Source organism: Teleopsis dalmanni, chromosome X, assembly GCF_002237135.1.
Source record: "Teleopsis dalmanni isolate 2A chromosome X, ASM223713v2, whole genome shotgun sequence".
NCBI lineage: Eukaryota > Metazoa > Arthropoda > Insecta > Diptera > Diopsidae > Teleopsis > Teleopsis dalmanni.
Window position 1 is genome coordinate 26,784,977 of NC_051848.1, and position 23,167 is coordinate 26,808,143.

The 23,167-nt window shown below is 27.5% G+C and overlaps 4 protein-coding genes across 4 annotated transcripts in view; 2 read left to right on the plus strand and 2 right to left on the minus strand.

Annotated features, from left to right (window-relative positions):
• Nucleotides 1–3,158: 3,158 nt before the first annotated feature.
• LOC119687542 lies at nucleotides 3,159–7,123 on the minus strand. Its single transcript, XM_038101884.1, has 4 exons — nucleotides 6,922–7,123; nucleotides 4,543–4,655; nucleotides 4,203–4,477; nucleotides 3,159–4,088 (listed from the first exon to the last, which is right to left on the minus strand). The coding sequence occupies exons 3-4, from the start codon at nucleotides 4,422–4,424 to the stop codon at nucleotides 3,399–3,401; spliced, it is 912 nt and encodes a 303-aa protein (XP_037957812.1). The 5' UTR covers nucleotides 4,425–4,477; nucleotides 4,543–4,655; nucleotides 6,922–7,123; the 3' UTR covers nucleotides 3,159–3,398.
• A 2,795-nt stretch (nucleotides 7,124–9,918) lies between these two features.
• LOC119662412 (polycomb protein esc-like) lies at nucleotides 9,919–11,533 on the minus strand. Its single transcript, XM_038072017.1, has 3 exons — nucleotides 11,184–11,533; nucleotides 10,933–11,107; nucleotides 9,919–10,867 (listed from the first exon to the last, which is right to left on the minus strand). The coding sequence occupies exons 1-3, from the start codon at nucleotides 11,429–11,431 to the stop codon at nucleotides 9,968–9,970; spliced, it is 1,323 nt and encodes a 440-aa protein (XP_037927945.1). The 5' UTR covers nucleotides 11,432–11,533; the 3' UTR covers nucleotides 9,919–9,967.
• Nucleotides 11,534–13,074: 1,541 nt separating this feature from the next.
• On the plus strand, nucleotides 13,075–14,221 carry LOC119688993 (augmin complex subunit dgt2-like). Its single transcript, XM_038103710.1, has 2 exons — nucleotides 13,075–13,486; nucleotides 13,549–14,221. Exons 1-2 carry the CDS (start codon nucleotides 13,219–13,221, stop codon nucleotides 14,106–14,108), a joined length of 828 nt encoding a protein of 275 aa, XP_037959638.1. The 5' UTR covers nucleotides 13,075–13,218; the 3' UTR covers nucleotides 14,109–14,221.
• Nucleotides 14,222–17,735: 3,514 nt separating this feature from the next.
• The window catches only part of LOC119688273 (polycomb protein esc-like), a 21,780-nt gene continuing 16,348 nt past the window's right edge, over nucleotides 17,736–23,167 (plus strand). The window contains exon 1 of the mRNA XM_038102954.1: nucleotides 17,736–17,851. Within this exon, the coding sequence (XP_037958882.1) occupies nucleotides 17,752–17,851 (100 nt within the window). The 5' untranslated portion in view covers nucleotides 17,736–17,751. The remainder of the gene's footprint in view (nucleotides 17,852–23,167) is intronic.

The window sequence follows — 23,167 nt, forward strand, 5'->3', positions numbered from 1 at the left end:
CAAAACAGATGAATCATCATTTCAATATATAATGAGTTCTTATTTTATAACTACAAACATTTCTCTAGTAATGTAGTTCCCATATATAGTAATTCATTTTTTTTTTACATATGACTTTAGAAGAATGCACAATCGAAATTAATTATTTGATGCAAATAAAACTAAAATATTAGTTCTTTGGATAAGGAAAAATATAAGTGTTTACACTTCAACTTTCAGAGCTTAGCGAACAGCAAAACAAAAGAAAAATCGGAAAACAATTGTTTTTTTCTGAAATTTACTCCTCAATATAATTCTCCAATATCTGTTTTTATTGTTCAGAGTTAATATCTTTTTTAGAAAATATTGACATATATAAAATTTTCATCCATTTCTTTATTTTTGATTTGAGAATCTGACGTCTACGGTGATGTCTAATTAAATTTTCATCTAGACTTTGGTTAACAACAATAGTTATTTTAAACTATTCTTGACGTTCACATTTTTGGCAAACTGTATTCTTAATAACAGAAAGACGGACATTTAATAGTAAGCTCTGCTGGTCAATTTTGTCTACCATAAACTTCCATTATAATTGAACTAACAATACCGAACACATATCGTTATTTTATTGGAAACCTGAAGAAAATGGCGTTATACGTAGAAATAATATATAGTATTGATTTGATCAACCTCTACAATATAATAGTTGAGAGAGACACTAATCATCCTTAGAGAACAAATGGGGTCTCCCATTCGGTTAGGTTGTGTTGCAGTACAATGGATCAATTATTTTAATAAACTATTTATTGGAAACACTAATTATAATAATTCCATAACTAAATCTGTTTATTTTGTAAACCAACTTCATTTATAGAAACTATTAACTATATAAACTATTGTACTCTATAATACTTACTTATAGTGCAAGTAAGATGGCTCTTTTCTTTTGTGTTTTGCTCGGTCTTCTACTAACTGCTAACTACTAACTTGCTCGGTATCTCCAGTCTTTCTCCACATTTAATTTTTCACTTCTGTTTTATAGTTTGTGTTTTTATGTGTTTAGACTTCAATGTCTACTATTGTAGTTTTGTTTACATTTGTTTAAGTAGATAAAGAGGTGTTTTGACTGATAACAAACTGAGAAAAGACACCGATAAACGTTCAATATATTTTTGGTCATGTGGAGGACAATTTATTTATTTATAAATTTTTCTACTTTAACTTTTTTGGGCTTTCAAATATTTTTTTATTAATATTGCTTTACCATTTCTTATATGTATTTTATTTTATTTATTATTATTTTTTTTTTTTTTGAGTTTATGAATGACTGCGCTTGATTTGGAAATTTTGTGATGAAATTGATAACATCCTATAAATAAACTGCAAAAAAAAAACGTTCATATTTTGGAATTAATACAGTGAATAGTTTAAATTGTTTCTTAATTTACAAGTTTGTTACACATAAACATATAATGAGTCATGCCATTTATGCTTAATAAAAAACCCCATTCATCACAATCAATAAAACCGATTATCACAGCTAAAAGTATAGGATTTAATGAAAAATACGAATAATATTAAAATATTTGCCGATAATATTATGTTATAATAGATTTGAATAATTTAGTTTCATAACAAATCTGATTTCCATGATTTCCATATTTAATGCAATTATGACAATATTAATCATTTTAAGATTTCTCATCATTTTAAAATCTTAAAAGTTTATTGAACCAAAGCACTGAATTTACTGACCCCATTCTTTAACATGACAAACAAAATGAATCTAACTGACAAACTAAAATTATTCTTTGGAATAAAAAAAATTGTAAATAATTGAGTTAGATATGATGGATACTAGTAGCAACCTCGCTATTTATGAAAACAAACGAAGAAGAGGCAATCACACACTGCCCATCTCTGACTGCCCAATCTTGACTGCGGTAGAGGACGTCCGCATCTTCCGTGGAAGGACCAGGTGACCAACGATATGGGGGCGCTCGGTACTACCCACCGGGGGCGTCAGAAAGCAACTAATCGGGCTGACTGGCGGAGGCTACTCGACGCGGTCAAGGACGACCCACGTCTATAATGGCCAACTAAGTAAGTAAGTAAGCCCAATCTTAACTATTAGAAGGAACAGATTTTTTGAGATGCACTTATTTGACAGTCTATCAGACTACCTATCAATAAAAGTAAAAGATCTAATAAACTCAACTGAACGTATATAGTTTATTTACAACAGAAAGTATTGTGTAAGAAAAAGTATCCACCGTTTTTTATCAATTTTTATCAATAGAGTTGCGCAAGCAGTAACCATTAACCGAATGACAGTTTGAAATCATTTAAAAAGATCAGACCACACAAAGACATCGGGCGTCTTTGGGTAACACAAGAGTTAATGCAAAGAAACACTGCTAGAATGCAACTTAATAGAACCTTATATGAGAGGAATTATTATGAATGATGCAAAATGGATTAAATACGATAATATCCAACGGAAGCAATCATAGTCAAAAACCGATGATTGTTCACAGATGACTTAATTTCTTGAATTGAGGGCAAGGAAAGTTTCGTCAAATGTTGGGTTGTTTGGAAAGGTTGTCTGTTACCAATTGCTCCAGCGTAGAACAACGATCATGTCGATCCATGAGTGCTCACAACTGGACCATTTGAAGAAAACAATCAAGGAAAAGCAACAAGACTTGGCCAATAGAAAAGTATTTGTATTTCATTATGACAAAGTCAGGCCAGACACAGCTTTGATGATTGTAACCCAATTGACAAATATAAGATTGTTTATATTTAAGTACTAATTATTTAAAAAAAATTATTTTTCCAAATGTATCACGAAAAAATTTATTTTTTATATTTTATTTAAATTCAGTATTAAATTTTACTAAGAAATCAAATTTTTCAGGATGGATACTCTATCTATTTTTATTCATCTCTATATAAGAGAGATACTAATTTCATTACGACGCACCTTTTCTCACTTTTTCTTATATTGACGAATTAAAAAATTAATTAAACATACACTACCTGTACTATCTATATAATTGCTGCACATAATTACATCGACCATTTTTGGTGAAATGTTTTTCTGCTAGTGGGAAAAATAGAAGGCTAGATATACTATAAGAAATAAACTATAAACAAAATATTTTTTTTTATGATTTTCTGATTTTATTAATACTTATATCATTATTGATGCATAATCTGTAACGTCTGACGAAGAAATCATTTTTGCCATTACAATTTTTTTCCGAACCGGGAATAAAGCAGTGATATTTTAATAACCCCATCACTAATGTAGCTGCTTCAAAATGATGCCTAATCTTGTTTTCACCAGCTTCATAGTCTTTTAATGTCACAATAATGTCACGGCCCACAATATCTAACAAGCATTCGTTAGCCTAGTCTTCTAAAATACCTTTCTCTGAAGCAATTTTTTTTGCTACAGTAATCATATGCTTTGTAGCATTTGGAAAGTGAGTCGTTATTTTTTTGAAAGACCAATTATGCACAATACTCAATATTTTTATTTTCATAGTTCTATCTCGTGTGCCATTAAATTTTTCTTGTAGATTCTTCAAAATTGATGTTGGTTCGTCTTCTTCATCGCTATCGTTGGAGTCATCGGTAGGAATATTGAAAGTTGTACGCTTAATCGCTTCAGACATATTTTTCTTTTTTCGATTTGAACATTGCTGTTGTTTACGTGTTTTTGATATAATAGGGGAATTGCTTATTAGGCAGAGTGGTCTATTTAACGGACTGAGAACATCTTTTACGACTTTAGTTTCGTACACAGCTGAACTGCTACTGCTTCCAACGGAATCATTCAACCAACTATCGTTGGAATCATCGGTAGGAATATTGAAAGTTGTATGCGTAATCGCTTCAGGTATATTTTTTTTTTTTCGATTTGAATATTGCTGTCGTTTACGTGTTTTTGATATAATAGGAGAATTTAACGGACTGAGAACATTTTTTACGACTTTAGTTTCGTACACAGCTGAACTGCTACTGCTTGATGGTTGAATAATTCCCTCGCTCGACGAAGGGCTATTGTTTGTGGATGTACCCCCTTCATTGTTCTTATTCTGTAAGTAAAAACAAGACAAATATTAATACAACATATTTAAATATAATTACATTTATGTAAGATATGACACATGTATAAAGAAAACACTTAACAGAACCACTAACATACGCACCACATTATTCTTAGACCATTTCGTCAGTCTCCATCTGCAACTGTTACATATTTTTTTCTCCCGATTATTTTTTGTCAATGGTATTCGCAACGAGAGCAAGGTTTTATCTGAAACTCGTCTTAATTTACTGCAATCCCTTTTATGCGGTTTAAACTTCAGGGGATTAAAACATTTTAAGTTCTTGAATCGTTGAAGGATATTATTTTTTGCAACTTTTGCCATTATTTAAATGTTATACTTTTTTTAAAAGAATTACTGAAGTGTGTTTGTTCACTCTGAAAATAGAAACAAACAACTTGTTAAACTTATGCCAATATCTTTTTAAGATAGAAGTACCTACCTAAATACTCCAATCGAATTCTTTAAAGTATAATTCTTGCAGTGTTACTTTTCTTCTATTTTTCAACTGCAGCAGAAAAACATATCACAAAAAAAGGTCGACGTAATTATGTGCTGCAATTATATAGATAGTACAGATAGTGTAAATCTAATTAATTTTTTAATTCGTCAATATAAGAAAAAGTTTCTCAAGGTGCGTCGTAATGAAACTTTTTGAAATTAGTACTTTTTTTTTTAAAAAAAAAATTAGACTGTTCAATTATGTTAAAGTTTGTGATTTACCTAAAAATAGAGATGAATAAAAATAACTAATTTATTTAATAAAAATACTTCTGAAAATAAAATTTTTATGAAGAATTCAATAATAAATTCAATTTAGAAAAAAAAATTAAAATGTTCGTCTCATTTTTTCTGCGAAATTAATTTAACGATACTGGAGAAAAAAAATGTTGAAAAATTTCAAAAAATAATGCCATCCTGAAAAATTTGATTTCTTAGTAAGATATAATACTGAATCCAAATAAAATACAAAAAATAAAAATTTTCATGAAACATTTGAAAAAGAAATAGTTTTTTAAATTTAACGGTTAATATTAATATTTAATAAACATTCTTAATTGTTTAAACTATTTGTAAAACCTTCAAATAATTATCTTTAAAACGCAACAAATTTCATGTTTCTATCATTTATAGCGCCTGAAATATCGCCGTTTAAAAATGTTTCTACAATGTTAAATCTCAAAACCCAACAAAAAAATTTCAGCCAAATCGGTGATGATGAAATCAAAAAGAGATGTGTGATTTGTAAAATCTATAATATAGCTCGGATTATGCACCATTTGATTACCATTTGTTTCGGTCTCTGTAAAACTCTTTTAATTGTAAAAAAAATTGTCCATCCGACAAGCACTTGAAAATCATTTGCCCAAGCTTTTATCGACAAACCATACAAGTTCTACACCGAAGGAATTATAAAGCTACCCGAAAAATGACAATAGCTTATAAATAATAATGGCCAATATAAACTTCATTGAAATTATTGAAGAAAATGACGAAAACATTTTTTTAAAAAGGTACCAAAAACGACGGATACTTTTTATATCACATGTTAATTGCTGATTATGTGACACATAATCTCTTCTCTCTCTGTCTCTGTCTCTGTAATCTGTAACTGCTGATCAGTGATCAGCCACTGCAACTAACCAGTGACACACTTTTGCCACAAAGACAAGAAAAACCAATATCTTTCAAGCAATCTGCTCTTCTGCAGATATTATATTAGATGATTCATTAATACATTGTTAGGTAAAGGTAAGTCTCTTCCTCCTGTTTTACTATATATTATAATATCTCTGCATTTAAAATCAGTTTCATGTAAATATTTACTAAAACGGAAACCAAAGCTTGGGTTCTTAAATAAACGAATCGATCATATAATGTTAAGAACAATTCACAAATTCGAAAAAGAGGCATATTCTAGGGGAAGAATAATGATTATTACAAGCCTTGTAAGATTATGCTATAAATTTAGGAATAATTAGTAACAAATTAATTAAAAATTAATAAGCTATGTAGAATAATTTCAGATTTAGGAAATGCAAGCATTGAAGGAATGTTATCGCTAATGAAATCAGTGGAAACATTTAACTTTGATACCCACACACGCCTATCTGAGCCACCGCTGATCTATTGGTAATGTAAACAAATACTTCTCCGCGCTGTGACGAAAATTAACACGAAATTCTACACAAAATATTATTTAAAAAATAAACAAATTAAATACTTTGCAACCGTTTTTCGTTAGACATATTAAATAATTCTACAGCTGCAACTCCTTGTTAAATATACAATTTACATAGATAAGTGCAGCAATATAGCAACTATAGAACATATAGGAAAGAGTCTATCTTTGCAGGTAGAGTATGCACTCTATTGCAGGTAATAATAATTAATATACAACGCATGTAAACACACACACCTACATACACGGCTTACTTGACAATTAAACACTGCACAAAATAAAAACAAGTCCGCATATCAATCCAAATACACGCATATGGATATGCACGTAAACTACTTCTTCAATTGACAGGAAATTTGTTAAATATGACAGAACTTAGTTTTATATTATATTTTATTGTAAAATTAATTTTTATAATTAATTTTAATTATTGTTTAATATACACGAAACAGTAAAAGGCGCGACGTCAGTCCACAAATTACCACCGCCGCGCATATAAATTCCACAATTTATAGAAAAATACAAGGCGAGAATATTTACTTGATTTTATTCACACAACATTTATCTTTCCATTCCACATATTATATTTTTAATAAACTATTTAACTATTTACTTCCATCACATGCAATTTTTACTCACTTGATTAAAATGCTTTCGTTTAAAGTGAAAAAATTGAACTCTGTTTATAAATTTATTGTAAACTCATTTTTCGATTCTTTTTCAGACGACTAAAGCAAAGCAAACGACACGATTGAAAACGAAGACCAACAACATTTCTCTAGTGCAGCCTGACTGCGGCATTTTTGGTATAAATTTACTTGCAGATACTTTTTAGACCAAAACCAATGAGAGGAATTTTTTATACTAAATTATTGCAAATATATATAGAACTTCAATTTATTAATATAATTAATTACAAGTTTATATGCAAATATTTTGAATTATATATAAACTAAATTAAAAACTAAAAAAAAAATTATAATAATAACAAAGTATGAATAATAATTCAATTAAATTAAGTTAATTATAAAATGTGGTGAAAAAATTCTTATTTTCGTATTTGTTTTTCAATAAGTTTACTTATAATTTTAGAGAAATTGTTTAAAATATATTCTAAATTACTTTATATTTAAGTAATATATATTTTTTTTTTATTTTGTTAAATCAATTTCTTATTTTACAAACAATTTATAATAATTAAGTAAAAAGGAATAAATTAAAATAAAATAATTAACAAAATAATAATTAATAATATAATAAATAATTTATGATAATAATTTAAGAAAATGTTATTAAAGCAATAATTATAATTCAAATAAAACTAATTCAAATATATTTTAAATGGATTTATATTTAAGTAATACATTTTTTATTTCCATTTTATTAAATAAATTTATTAGTATTAAATAAATTTATAATAATATAATTATTATAAATTATAAAATTATAAATAATAATTTAAAAAATAGTCATTCAAATATATTTCAAATTATTTTTAATTTATGTAATATACTTTTCCTTTTGTTTTAATAAAGAATAATAAAGAATAAAATAAAAGAAATAAAATAATAAAAATATTAATATTAGAAAATATAAGAAAATAATAACTAAGAAAATAAAATTAAGCATACAATGAAAAAAAATAGTATTTAAGGAATTAATAAATACAGAGTAATTAAGAAAATAATAATTACGAAAAAAATGATTAAGGAAATAAAATCAAGAAAATAATAACTAAGAAAATAATTGTAAGGTAAAGCACAATTTATACGTAATTATCAAATCTTAGTAGCAGATTTTTGTATGAATTTTGTATGAAAAATGACACCAGCTTGTAGAGTTCATTGCAATAACTAAAATATATTGTTAAACTGAATTCTATATACATATATGTCTTTACAGTTTTTAATTATTTTAAGACGTTTTTTAATATCCTCAATAAATTTTTTTTTTGCTTTTATTTTGTTTCTTGAATATTCTTTTACAGAGTTAAATTAAAAATATTTTATTATTTAGTTAAAGAGAAGCATCAATAGATTAAAAGCTTCTTTACTTCTAATCCAAATTTTCCGAATTTAGGACAAATGTCTGTTTTAAAGTTTGAAGTGCTCTAAAGTAGTGAAATTAGTATCGTAAAGTATTTTTTAAAAATCATCATCTAATGTAGATTTAAAAACCATAACTATTCCGGTTCCAGTTATTTTTCTAATAACAATATAATCATTTTCTAATTTTTAGTCCATACTTTAGGTTATGTTAGATTATACAGTATAATTTCAATTTATTATTAAATTAAATTAAATTAAATTATTAATTAAACTTCATTTTTTATTGTGTTTCTCGGCATTTACTCCTTTATAATCTAGCGTATTGTCAGCGTACTTTCGAGAACATATAAATTATATTTTGAATATATTTAACGAGATAATTACACACATCTGATTGTTTTGTGTAATGATTGAAATAAAACATTTTCAGTAATAACTCATTTATTGCAATAAATAATTCATAGCAATAAATCACTTATTGTAATAAATAAATTATTTATTGTAATAAATTATTTATTTATTATTTATTGTAATAAATTATTTATTTACTATTTATTACAATAAATAATTTATTATAATAAATAGAAATGACTTGAATAGCCAGCTTAAAATTACTGATAGTTGGAATGATAATTATATTTTCAGCAACATACGTATATTAAGTATGTGAACTGACGAAGTTTGGAGAAAGTTCCGTTGGAAGTAATAAATGAAGATAATCGTCGAATAGTAAAATATGATATATACGATCATTGAACAACTAATCCCTTTCATATTTTCTGAATTCAATACATCCCAAGAACAATAAAATTGCAGACTAGAACTATTTGTGAAAAAGACTTTTTTTTGTTTACAACATTAAAGTTTATTTTATTTAGATTTTGAATCTTTCCAATATATATCATTTTAATTAGTAATAAATTAGTAAATCTGTATCAAAACTTAGTTCCAAACAAATTGGAGAATTATTGTTAAACAAATCCTCTCCTCACTAATTCTAACTTATATAATAAGTTAGAAGCTTATATAATATAAAATATAAATCTAAACTTATGTACATAAACACACTTTCAAAACCAGTCTATATCCATTTTAATTAAAAAAAAGTATAATCAATACTCAACAATTTCGTTTTTAACAAAAAAAAATTAATTATATATATTAAATATTTAAAATATAAGAATAAAAATAAATGTTTAAAACATAAAAATATAGTTCGATAAGAAAACTTTTCACATTTTTTGCCCGTCTGATCATTTGGCGTATCTTTCATTTATATCCACATAAATATACTTATATACATATGTATATATACTTATTTAACTTAATATAAAATTTATATAGTATAATATAATGTAATACAAAATAATATAACAAAATATATATAAATTAATATATAAAATATAAAACATAATATGCAATGTACAATTTAATACAACATAAATGATATAATATATAATATAATATTTAAATATACAATATAATACAACATATATGATATAACATATAACTTAATATGATAGTGATGTATATATAATGAAAAAATGTATAATATGTAGAATAAAAAATTTATAATACTATATTTTAAATTACTTATATATCTTAGATAATAAATGTTTAAATATCATAATATATACCTAGCTATGGAAAGTGCGATTCCACCGCCAAATTGTACCATCATCGCAGACACAAATCAATACTGTTCCGTCTCTGGAGAATGACGTCTGTCGTATAGCCGACGAACACTTGGAATGTACTAGTGTACTTCGTTTTGTCAAATCTGGATCATTTTCATCCAATTCCCATACATAAGTAATACCAACCTGATTACCTAAGGCCAGTGTTTTTTGTTTGAAATTAAAAGCAAAACGTACAAACCATATATCACATTCTTTATACTCAAAACGATATATAATTGTTGTTGAGGAATCATGTGCTTTAATATCAGTTTGGTTCATTTCACCTGGCTTCCAACATACAATACAATTTTCACAAGATTTTGATAATATGAAATTTCCAAACCACTGCACACAATCTACATAATTCCGATGTATATCTCTTGTAGAGAAATCAGGAAAATGTTCTTTTAATGTTGGAAAAGGAAAAGCACTTTTACTTATATTAAACGTGATACTTTTTTCAATAGCTTCATTGATCGCAATTTTATCCAAACGCCATAATTTCAATGAATGATCCATACCACTTGACATTATGCTCTTACCAAGGCAATCAAAATCAATTGATAACACCTCATCACGATGTCCTTCAACACCGCCAAATATGGCTACACAAACATCAGTTTTTATATTCCACAAACGCAAAGAATGATCTTTACTTCCAGATAGTAGTATTTGTGGTTTTTTAGGATGAAATTTAAGTTCATTGATAGCATGGCCATGTCCGATGAAATGTTTTCTACATGAAATTTTACCTAAATCCAAAATGCGAATAACTCCACGATAACCGGCAACTGCGAGTAAAGGACACATTGTCTCATCATCAAAGGACCAAGCACAAGTATAAAAATTCTCATCAGGCTAAAAGTAATAATTAATACTTATATAAAAAGCAATATTAAAACAAATTATTAAAAATATATTACATCTGGATCGGCGTAAACTTGCAAGACATTTATACCGCCATCTCCATTCAGAGGACAATCGTAAATTGTGGCTCGGTCTTTACCAACTACCGCGAAAATTGCTTGCTCCCTTGGTAAGTGTGGGTTGAATTGTACACTGAATAGTGGTTGTCCATAATCATCACGTACATGACAACTACACGTTATATATATTCAATATTTAAATATTGTATTTATATTAACAAAAAACGTCTTTATTTCCAAATACTTACTTGTATTTATATAGTGGCTTCACATTTTTCGATTTCTTATGCTTTTTTCGCTCTTTGCCAGCTCTAGACGGTGTCCTGGATGCACTTGGCGACTTGCTCTGTGATGTTGTCGTAGTCGCGGTACTTACACTTGCGGTTTCGTCTTTCGAATCGTCACTTTCAAATGTGGTGGCGGCTGATTTTTGCGCCCCCTCATTTTTGTCTACTACTTCGTCAGCTTTTTGTTCTTCATTCTTGGGTTCATCCATTTTTTTTGCAGAATTATAATAGTTTATTGTTGTTTTTTGCCGCAAAGTAATTTTCCACAATATTCAATGTATTGTGTACTTCTTTGGCTCCATATAAATAGAGTTGCCATAACGGCAATATTTTGAAAAATTGTGAGTACTACTATTAATTTATATATATTTTATATACTTTTTTTAAAATAACTGTATTTGCAAATGATTGCAGGAGATTTATTTTGGAGTCCAATATTTCGTTGCTTTTTTCTTTTATATAATAATGTAATTTAATTTTTCATTATTATATATATATATGAAGGTACGATAATTGAGGATATACTATTATATCTATATAAATTGTTATTGGGTATTTAAAATCATAATACAATTTTAAATATTTTTTTTAGTGTGTTTATTTGCGTGACGTTACATCCCATCTTCATTTAAGGAAAATTTTTAGTATTTGGTTTTTTGCAAGTCAGTGAACGCACTTTTGTTTATATCCTTTAAGCAACATATGTGCGCATGTATGTATGCATGCATATTTCACAAAAGCCAATTCTTTAAAATAAACTGAAAATTTTTTAAGTGATTAGAATGGCGGAAATAATTTGAATATAATTAAAATTCGATATTTTTAACACAAGTAACACACATAACCTATTTCACTGTAATTAATTTGCACTGAACAGTGTAAATTTAAAAACATATGATCAAATAGTAAATTATTTGGCTGTGACCACCTTAAAACAAATAAGTTAATTACTAAATAACTGTTTAGTTTTTTTTAAATTATATTGAGAAAAGCTTCTATTTATTGCTAAGTAGAAGCTGGCACATCTGCCTAGACTTTATTCCACGTTTAGCGCTCTGAATGTGCAAGTTTTATTTTTCATATAATAGGATTTTTGGTAAAATTTTATAAATTTTTAGAAAAATATTGTGAAAAAAATGTATACTCAATTTTCATGATATTAACCTTTTTGAAAATGAAATTTTTTTATCTTTAGAGAAAATTGCTCCTTCTCTTGCACACGAGGTTATAAAGATTATGGTAAGGTAAACTACAAAATGTATTTTTATTAATAATTTTTTATAATAAAATTTAAAATATTTAATTGAGGTTCATGTTTCGTAATGTAATGTAACTTTTTTATATTTTTAGTTTAGTTTTTTATATTTTTAGTATTTTTAGTTTAGCAAAATTCTAACGTCATGTTTTTTCTGATTTTTACTTTAATTCAAGCCGGTTTTATTGCTTTTTAGGCGATAATGCGTGCAGGTTGGTCTCTCACTTACTTATTTTTTATAATTTTTTAAGTGAAAAAGTCGATTTTTTTAAAAGATTTGTTTATTTTTTATTTTTTTAATAAAAAGTTTTAGGCAACATACAATTGTGATACATACACCAAATAAAAGATTTTAGGAATCTCCACCTAAATAATATTTTTTATTTAGTAAAAAAAAACAAATTTAGTTCATCTTAACAAATTCATAAAATTCGAAAAATTTCGTGTTCAAATTCTTGTTTGGAGCTCCCAGCACGTCGCTGGCGTATGTATCACGGCATTAGTATCTTTGTGTAGATCAATTCAGTAGTTCTGACATTTAGTTCGTAGTGCTGCCAATCATATTATTTATACCAACTTTTATAAAAATTGACATTTCCTCTTCTCCTTTTCGCATCTCATTTTCAATGTATTGGCGCTGTCAAACTCGTATTTAAAAAAGTCTAGTAAATTTCTTGTACATTATCAACTTTCGTTATGAACATTTGTTATATTTTGTAAAACAAAATTAAAGAATTTATAATGAACGTAAATGAGAGCAGTACGCTTGTTTTACATACTGAAAGCTTCAAAAAATTTGTTAGAGCAAAAGAGGAAGAACTTTTGCAGATACGTCGTTTGCGTCTAATAATTAACATATTGAGTTCCATAGACGTCAATGATATAAAAGTGGTCTTCTCAGCGAAAAGTGATGAACCGGCGAATAAATTGAATATTGCAAGAGCTTTTAAAATATTACCATTAATGGAGTTTTTACATTTACCTAATAGAGAAACCGCAACGATCTTAGGTAGTAGTTTGGTATTCATTTGACTCAAATGCGTATTAATGGTACAATGTTACTCTTTGCAGATTTGTCTGAACTAAACAATATCAACCTTTCCTATACAGAACGCAAAGTAATTCTCACACATTTTCCACAAGCTGCTACAAAATATATGCAGCCAATTCTAGAATTGGGCGCTGAAATACGTACAGGTTTTCCAGAAATGTTCGAAAGAACCACATTGGAACCTGCAATTGAAACAACAATAGAAAATAGAAGTGCGCTTGTAAATTCAGCGAACAGCGAAGTATTAGTAACTAATTTCACTACTTTAGAGACTTCATTTTATTTATTAATGGAACTGATTTCCAAACGTACAGAGTTAATGAAAAGATTAGTTACGTTGCAGAACGAAAAGTGTGCTTATCTCAACAGTGTGGCGGCACTCAAAACTGGTCCATATTTTTGCAACGAAGTGGAATTGCTTCACGCTGAGGCACGGTACAATGAGCAAAAAACAAATTTCTTACGTTCCTTAATGGTACACGAATTTACAAAGTGCAGTGCGGATAGCATGGAGGCGATTAAGGAAATAGAAAAGTACACTAAAGAATCCGTAGCAAAAGTGAAAAACGAAGTAATCTAAAGGATACCAGTTTATGTAAAATTTATTATATTAGCAATTTTACTTTGAATAATTTTTTGTGTTACATTTACAGTTCAACTAATGAAAAAGACTAAATATAAATATTTCAATTGAAATTAAAAATTAAAAATACGTTTATAGAAAAGATATTTAAATGCATTTATAATTTATTTATAAAAATTTAGCTAAAGATGACAACGGAAGAATTGAAACAATATCCGCTAACATTAACTATTGTATTCATTTATTATTATCTACAGTTGTATTAATTTATTATTATTAATATTGCATTAATTTGTTATTATTAATATTGTATTAATTGATTATAATTAATATTGTATTAATATTATTATATACTGTATTAATTAGGTCTCAGTAGTTGTCAGGCCCATGTCCTACAACCAATTGTCTTTTCGCATGAACAAATTTCGATCATGACTTTTAACAAATACTAAAAAGAAAACTATAAACATTTCTATATTGGTTGAACCAACAATAACAGCATCGTATGGTTTTGATACCAGAAGCGGTTCAGTTTGCGTACCGGAACCACTAATTATTCCACAAGTTCAAGCACCACTATATACTATTTCAACATAAACTTAAAAGTCAGAAAGCCTCTATCAATGACGTCAACAATACCGAAACGGTATTATTTTAGTTTCAGAGGTGACTAAATCACTCGTCATACGCGACCTAATGTCATTCAACTACATAGTCCCATATTTATTAATGTCTGCCCTAACTGTACCTCTACTCACCATGACAATTTGTTCTTATGTCTTATTTCATCCTATAATTTGAGCCCTATCGATCTTTGGCTCCGACCCGTTAAAGTTGTCAGGTTTCTCCATCTCAACGCAAACTAGTTTCAATTAAGACTCGCTCTTATATTACATCCCTTACACCAAACAATACTCACTCTACGTTCATTTCACCCAATCCTAACCCATGTAGGGTGATTCCTTTCATGTTTCCTACGATATAGATCTCCAAGATCTACGACAACAGCGGAGGCAGGCTAGCCATTCCATCTACAACAATAACATGATTGTTTTGTTTTAAACAGAAGTGCAGTAAATCCACTATTAAATATGTTTTCATTATATTTTTATCATAAATTAAGTAGTTCCCCTTTCCACTGTGTCTGTGAACATTTGTTTGATTTATTAGCCACTCCACATCGGCAATGTAGGGTGGGTATGGTAAATATAGTTGATCGCTTGTGGACTCACGTATTAATTATTATCGTTGGCTAGATAGTTCAAGTCTTTTTAGGTGTGTAATATACCAACACTGGCTTTATATCACAATATATATCTGAATGGTGGTTGTGCCAGTTTCAATACGTCTGATATTTTTAAAAGTTTCTTATTTTGGGTTAGAAAATAAAAATTTTAATGTTTAAGTCAGCATGTCTTAACTGGCCGTTGTAAATATTGGCACTTGAGTTCCTGGGAAGTCCTTGAGTGCTGGGAAGTAATTAAAGACATTTATATTCTATTGTTTTTGAAAAACGATCTGTGGTCCTTTATCTGTACTTTTTGTTTGCACTGTACTGTCTGTTTTCTTTAGAGCCATATATGGATTCTTGAACATTAAATACTAAATACTATAATGCAAACGCAGCTCGTATCGCCGGTAATGTGACTACAACATATTTAAGTCCAAGCGGAACATATACTCAAAGTTTTACTTGATGTTATTGTTGTAGTCGATGTCGTTTGTAGTCGATGTCGGGTTTGGACAACAGCATTTGGTGAATGATGTTGACGAGCATAATTAAAACATACATACATATGTAGGCGCGATAGCTTCTACAACCGTTGGTTGTGAGTCTGGCAGTTTTATTGGCTGGTTCGCGTCCTTTTTTTATTTCAATAAAAATCACGTAATAAATAAACAAGGAAATTTCATTTATCGGGAATGAATTAAGAGTTAAAAAAGAGTTAATGTGGTTGTTGTTATTATAATTTATTTAAAATTGGACGACTTGTAAATTTGGTTATTAGACGCACGCAGACTCATACAGCAGATGGGATTCTTAGCATTGAATACTCTACAAATATAATATTTTGGGTTTAGCATTTGTTATATTAATTTTACTTAAAATAAATTTGAATTGAAGGCAATGTGTAAGGTCTTAATAACTTGGAAATGTTAGAAACTTGAGATAAAAAAAGTTGAAGAAACGGAAAGAACTAAGAATTCAAGCAAGATACTTAATAATAACAAGTTGGAAGTGGAAAATCACGTATAAAAAATAGAAGCTATATACATATGTTAGGATATTGCAATACGTGAACTTCAGCTATGAAGACAGCTGTGACCGTACCGACTAACAGCGCCCGTTGGTGATATTCATATACTAATCTAATAAGTGATATAATAGGTCTTAGATCATCTGAAAGAGCGTAACATCCCTGTTGAAATTTGAAAATGCGCTATACAGACTTTACTCGTACATTTTATTTCAAGTAAAATTTGTGTGATATGTGAATCAGCTGTTGTGGTTTGAATTTAAATTTTTGTTTTGTTTATTTGCGCGGCACTGGTGTTCTCACCACACTTAACACAAAGCTGTTCTATGAAAATCTGTGTAAAGAGCGTAATTTAGCACTTTATTTGTGTTACGCTCTCAGTTTGTACTTTACTTGTGTTTTACTTGAGTTTTACTACGAGTAGTTCGTGGAACAGACCTGATATGATTTAATTTCTTGATCTTCTCACCTTACATTCTATTCAGACAATGCAATAAGTTTATAGTCATCATAATTAAATAAATTAATATATACCAAAATGAATTAAATTGTATATTCCGTAGAAATCTCCATTGATGTTTTACAAATATATATATGGTATAAAACTATTTAATATATATATATCATACTTTTCCCAGCTATTTAAAAACTGGAAAATGTGTAGCAATAAGAAGCAACATAAAATGTAAACAGTTAATTTATAATTAACTTATTTGCTTTAAGGTGGTCACATCCGTTATTTACTATTTGGTCATATGTTTTCATATTTACAGTTTTGATGCAAATTAATTGCAGTCAAATGGGTTATGCGTGTTACTTGTGTTAAAAATATCGAATTTTAATTATTTTCAAATGATTTCCGCCATTCGTATAATTTAAAAAATTTTCATTCTATTTTGAAAAAATCCCTTTCTTTGAAATATTCTTACATACATATATGTATACATACATATGTTGTCTTAACGGAATGTAAACAAAAGTGCGTTCAGTGACTTCCAAAAAAACAAATTTTGAAGTTTTGCTTCAAATTTAAGATGCCGCTTCGCGCCAGAAAACATATTTTAAGAAAGTTGTATTAACATTTTAAATAGAATTTTAAAGCGTTTTTTCAATTATCATACTTTCATATTTATATAATAATAATAAATTGAATTAGTTTATAAAAAATAAAAGGAAAAGTATAGAAATATCGGATTCTAAAACCAATCTGCAAGCGTTTGTAAGTACAGTTATTTTAAAATACACATATGTAATACATATAGATTGCTATTAATGTTAAATATTTAGTATTTAAACGTATATACTGCCGATAAAGTATACAAATTGAAAATTGTGGAAAAATTTGTCGCAAAAAACTATTATTTTGCAAAATAATATTAATTATGGATGCACTCAAAAAAAAAGAACAAACACCTGACGAATTAGTGGACAAGGTGGTGCAAACATTAGCCGCAACTACATTTGAAAGTGACGATTCGGAAGGTGCAACCGCACGTATAAATACTTCGACTAAGACAACATCACAGAGCAAGACACCAAATGCATCCAAGACACCGATTAGACGTGGAAAAGGACGAAAAAAGCATAAGAAATCTAAAAATGTGAAGCCACTATTTAAATACAAGTAAGTATTTGGAAATGAAAACGATGTTTGTTAATATAAATACAATATTTAAATATCGAATATATATTACGTGTAGTTGTCATATACGTGACGATTATGGACAACCACTATTAAGTGTACAATTCAACCCACACTTGCCTAAGGAGCAAGCTATTTTCGCGGTATGTGGTAAAGATCGAGCCACAATTTACGATTGTCCTCTGAATGGAGATGGCGGTATAAATGTCTTGCAAGTTTACGCCGATCCAGATGTAATATATTTTTATTAATATATTTTAATATTGCTCCCTATATGATTATTGATAATTACTTTTAGCCTAATGAAAATTTTCATACTTGCGCTTGGTCCTATGATGACGAGACAATGCGTCCTCTACTCGCAGTTGCTGGTTGTCGTGGAATTATTCGCATTTTGGATTTAGATAAAATTTCATGTAGAAAACATTTCATCGGACATGGCCATGCTATCAATGAACTTAAATTTCATCCTAAAAAACCACAAATACTACTATCTGGAAGTAAAGATCATTCTTTGCGTTTGTGGAATATAAAAACTGATGTTTGTGTAGCCATATTTGGCGGTGTTGAAGGACATCGTGATGAGGTGTTATCAGTTGATTTTGATTCTCTTGGTAAGAGTATAATGTCAAGTGGTATGGATCATTCATTGAAATTATGGCGTTTGGATAAAATTGCAATCAATGAAGCTATTGAAAAAAGTTTCACGTCTAATGTAAGTAAAAGTGCTGTTTCTTTTCCAACATTAAAAGAACATTTTCCTGATTTCACTACAAGAGATATACATGGGAATTATATAGATTGTGTGCAGTGGTTTGGAAATTTCATATTATCGAAATCTTGTGAAAATTGTATTGTATGTTGGAAGCCAGGTGAAATGAACCAAACTGATATTAAAGCACATGATTCCTCAACAACAATTATACATCGCTTTGAGTATAAAACATGTGATATATGGTTTGTACGTTTTGCATTTAATTTCAAACAAAAAATACTGGCCTTAGGCAGTCAGGTTGGTGTTACTTATGTATGGGAATTGGATGAAAATGATCGAAATTTGACAAAACGAACTACACTAGTACATTCCAAATGTTCGTCGACTATACGACAGGTGTCATTCAACAAAGACGGAACAGTACTGGTTTGTGTCTGCGATGATGGTACAATTTGGCGGTGGGATCGCATTTTCCATAACTAGGTATAGATTATGATATTTAAATATTTATTGTATAAGATATATAAATTATTTATAATATATTATAAAATTTTTATTATACGCATTATACCTTATACCTTTCATTATATTTCATTATAGTGATTATATATCACTGTCTTATTATATTATACATCATATTTAATGCAACATATATTATATCATATATGTTGTATTAAATTGATAATGCTTATTATGTTATATATTTTATATTCTCTAACATTATATTATATTATATTGCATATACGTATATTATACTTTATATGCTAAACATTAAGTTAAATAAGTATATATACATATATGTATATAAGTATATTTATGTGGATATAAATTAAAGATTAATTTTTTTCTTATCAAACCTTATTTTTATGCTTTAAACATTAATTTTTATTCTTATTTTTTTTTTTTTTGTTAAAAACGAAATTGTTGAGTATCTATTATACTTTTTTTTTTAATTAAAATGGATATAGACTGGTTTTAAAAGTGTGTTGATGTACACAAGTTCAGATTTATATCTTATATTATATAAGCTTCAATTTAGAATTAGCGAAAAGAGGATTTAACAATAATTCTCCAATTTGTTTGGAAGTAAGTTTTGATATAGATTTAATAATTTATTACTAACTAAAATGAAAAAAAAAAGTCTTTTTCACAAATAGTTCTAGTCTGCAATTTTATAGTCCTTGGGAAGTATTGAATTCAGAAAATATGAAAGAGATTTATATGATACACGGATTAAAGGGATATATTCTTATTTTCTAACTATTATTATTTAAGCATGATACAGGAACAATATAAAATGAAATACCAACTAAACAAGTTGTTCAATGGTCGTATATATCATATTTTAGTGTTCAAGAAACAAAATAAAAGCAAAACTAAAAATCATTGAGGATATAAAAAAACGTCTTAAAATAATTAAAAACTGTAAACACATATATGTATATAGAATTCAGTTTAACAATATATTTTAGTTATTGCAATGAACTCTACAAACTGGTGTCATTTTTCATACTAAATTCATAAAAAAATCTGCTAATAAGATTTGATAATTACGTATAAATTATGCTTTACCTTACAATTATTTTCTTAGTTGTTATTTTCTTGATTTTCTTTCCTTAATAATTTTTTTCTTAATTATTATTTTCTTAATTACTCTGTATTAATAATTCCTTAAATACTTAATTAATTAATAATTCCTTAAATACTATTTTTTTCATTATTATATGATTAATTTTATTTTCTTACTTATTATTTTCTAATATTTTCTAATATTAATATTTTTATTATTTTATTTCTTTTATTTTAATCTTTATTATTCTAAATTGTTTGCAAAATTAAAGATTAATTTGACAAAACAAAATGAAAAATATATTACATAAATTAAAAATAATTTGAAATATATTTGAATGACTATTTTTTAAATTATTATTTCCCTAATTAATATTTTCTGAATTATTACTAATAATAATAATAAATTTATTTAATGAAATGGAAATAAAAAATGTATTACTTAAATATAAATCCATTTAAAATATATTTGAATTAGTTTTATTTGAATTATAATTAGTGCTTTAATTATATTTTCTTAAATTTATATAATAAATTATTTATTATATTATTAATTATTATTTTGTTAATTATTTTATTTTATTTTTTACTTAATTATTATAAATTATTTGTAAAATAAGAGATTGATTTAACAAAATAAAGTAATATATTACTTAAATGTAAAATAATTAAGAATATATTTTAAACAATTTCTCTAAAATTATAAGTAAACTTATTGAAAAACAAATACGAAAATAAGAATTTTTTCACCACATTTTATAATTAACTTAATTTAATTGAATTATTATTCATACTTTGTTATTATTATAATTTTTTTTTTAGTTTTTAATTTAGTTTATATATAATTCAAAATATTTGCATATAAACTTGTAATTAATTATATTAATAAATTGAAGTTCTATATATATTTGCAATAATTTAGTATAAAAAATTCCTCTCATTGGTTTTGGTCTAAAAAGTATCTGCAAGTAAATTTATACCAAAAATGCCGCAGTCAGGCTGCACTAGAGAAATGTTGTTGGTCTTCGTTTTCAATCGTGTCGTTTGCTTTGCTTTAGTCGTCTGAAAAAGAATCGAAAAATGAGTTTACAATAAATTTATAAACAGAGTTCAATTTTTTCACTTTAAACGAAAGCATTTTAATCAAGTGAGTAAAAATTGCATGTGATGGAAGTAAATAGTTAAATAGTTTATTAAAAATATAATATGTGGAATGGAAAGATAAATGTTGTGTGAATAAAATCAAGTAAATATTCTCGCCTTGTATTTTTCTATAAATTGTGGAATTTATATGCGCGGCGGTGGTAATTTGTGGACTGACGTCGCGCCTTTTACTGTTTCGTGTATATTAAACAATAATTAAAATTAATTATAAAAATTAATTTTACAATAAAATATAATATAAAACTAAGTTCTGTCATATTTAACAAATTTCCTGTCAATTGAAGAAGTAGTTTACGTGCATATCCATATGCGTGTATTTGGATTGATATGCGGACTTGTTTTTATTTTGTGCAGTGTTTAATTGTCAAGTAAGCCGTGTATGTAGGTGTGTGTGTTTACATGCGTTGTATATTAATTATTATTACCTGCAATAGAGTGCATACTCTACCTGCAAAGATAGACTCTTTCCTATATGTTCTATAGTTGCTATATTGCTGCACTTATCTATGTAAATTGTATATTTAACAAGGAGTTGCAGCTGTAGAATTATTTAATATGTCTAACGAAAAACGGTTGCAAAGTATTTAATTTGTTTATTTTTTAAATAATATTTTGTGTAGAATTTCGTGTTAATTTTCGTCACAGCGCGGAGAAGTATTTGTTTACATTACCAATAGATCAGCGGTGGCTCAGATAGGCGTGTGTGGGTATCAAAGTTAAATGTTTCCACTGATTTCATTAGCGATAACATTCCTACAATGCTTGCATTTCCTAAATCTGGAATTATTCTACATAGCTTATTAATTTTTAATTAATTTGTTACTAATTATTCCTAAATTTATAGCATAATCTTACAAGGCTTGTAATAATCATTATTCTTCCCCTAGAATATGCCTCTTTTTCGAATTTGTGAATTGTTCTTAACATTATGTGATCGATTCGTTTATTTAAGAACCCAAGCTTTGGTTTCCGTTTTAGTAAATATTTACATGAAACTGATTTTAAATGCAGAGATATTATAATATATGGTAAAACAGGAGGAAGAGACTTACCTTTACCTAACAATGTATTAATAAATCATCTAATATTGATCTTCTGCAGATTGCTTTGAAAGATATTGGTTTTTCTTGTCTTTGTGGCAAAAGTGTGTCACTGGTTAGTTGCAGTGGCTGATCACTGATCAGCAGTTACAGATTACAGAGACAGAGAGAGAAGAGATTATGTGTCACATAATCAGCAATTAACATGTGATATAAAAAGTATCCGTCGTTTTTGGTACCTTTTTAAAAAAATGTTTTCGTCATTTTCTTCAATAATTTCAATGAAGTTTATATTGGCCATTATAATTTATAAGCTATTGTCATTTTTCGGGTAGCTTTATAATTTTTTCGTTGTAGAACTTGTATGGTTTGTCGACAAAAGCTTGGTCAAATGATTTTCAAGCGCTTGTCGGATGGACAATTTTTTTTACAATTAAAAGAGTTTTACAGAGACCGAAAAAAATGGTAATTAAATGGTACATAGTCCGGGCAGGTGTTGCATATAGCAGATATATCAAAACATCCCAACCAAATTTTGTTAATTTTATTTCATATTATCAGAGACGCATTTGGCCTGGCGTTGTCATGATGGAACATAACTTCATTTATGTTGGCCAATTCTAATAGTTTTGCTTGATCGTTTTGTTCAAGCGGTCGAGTTCTCAGCA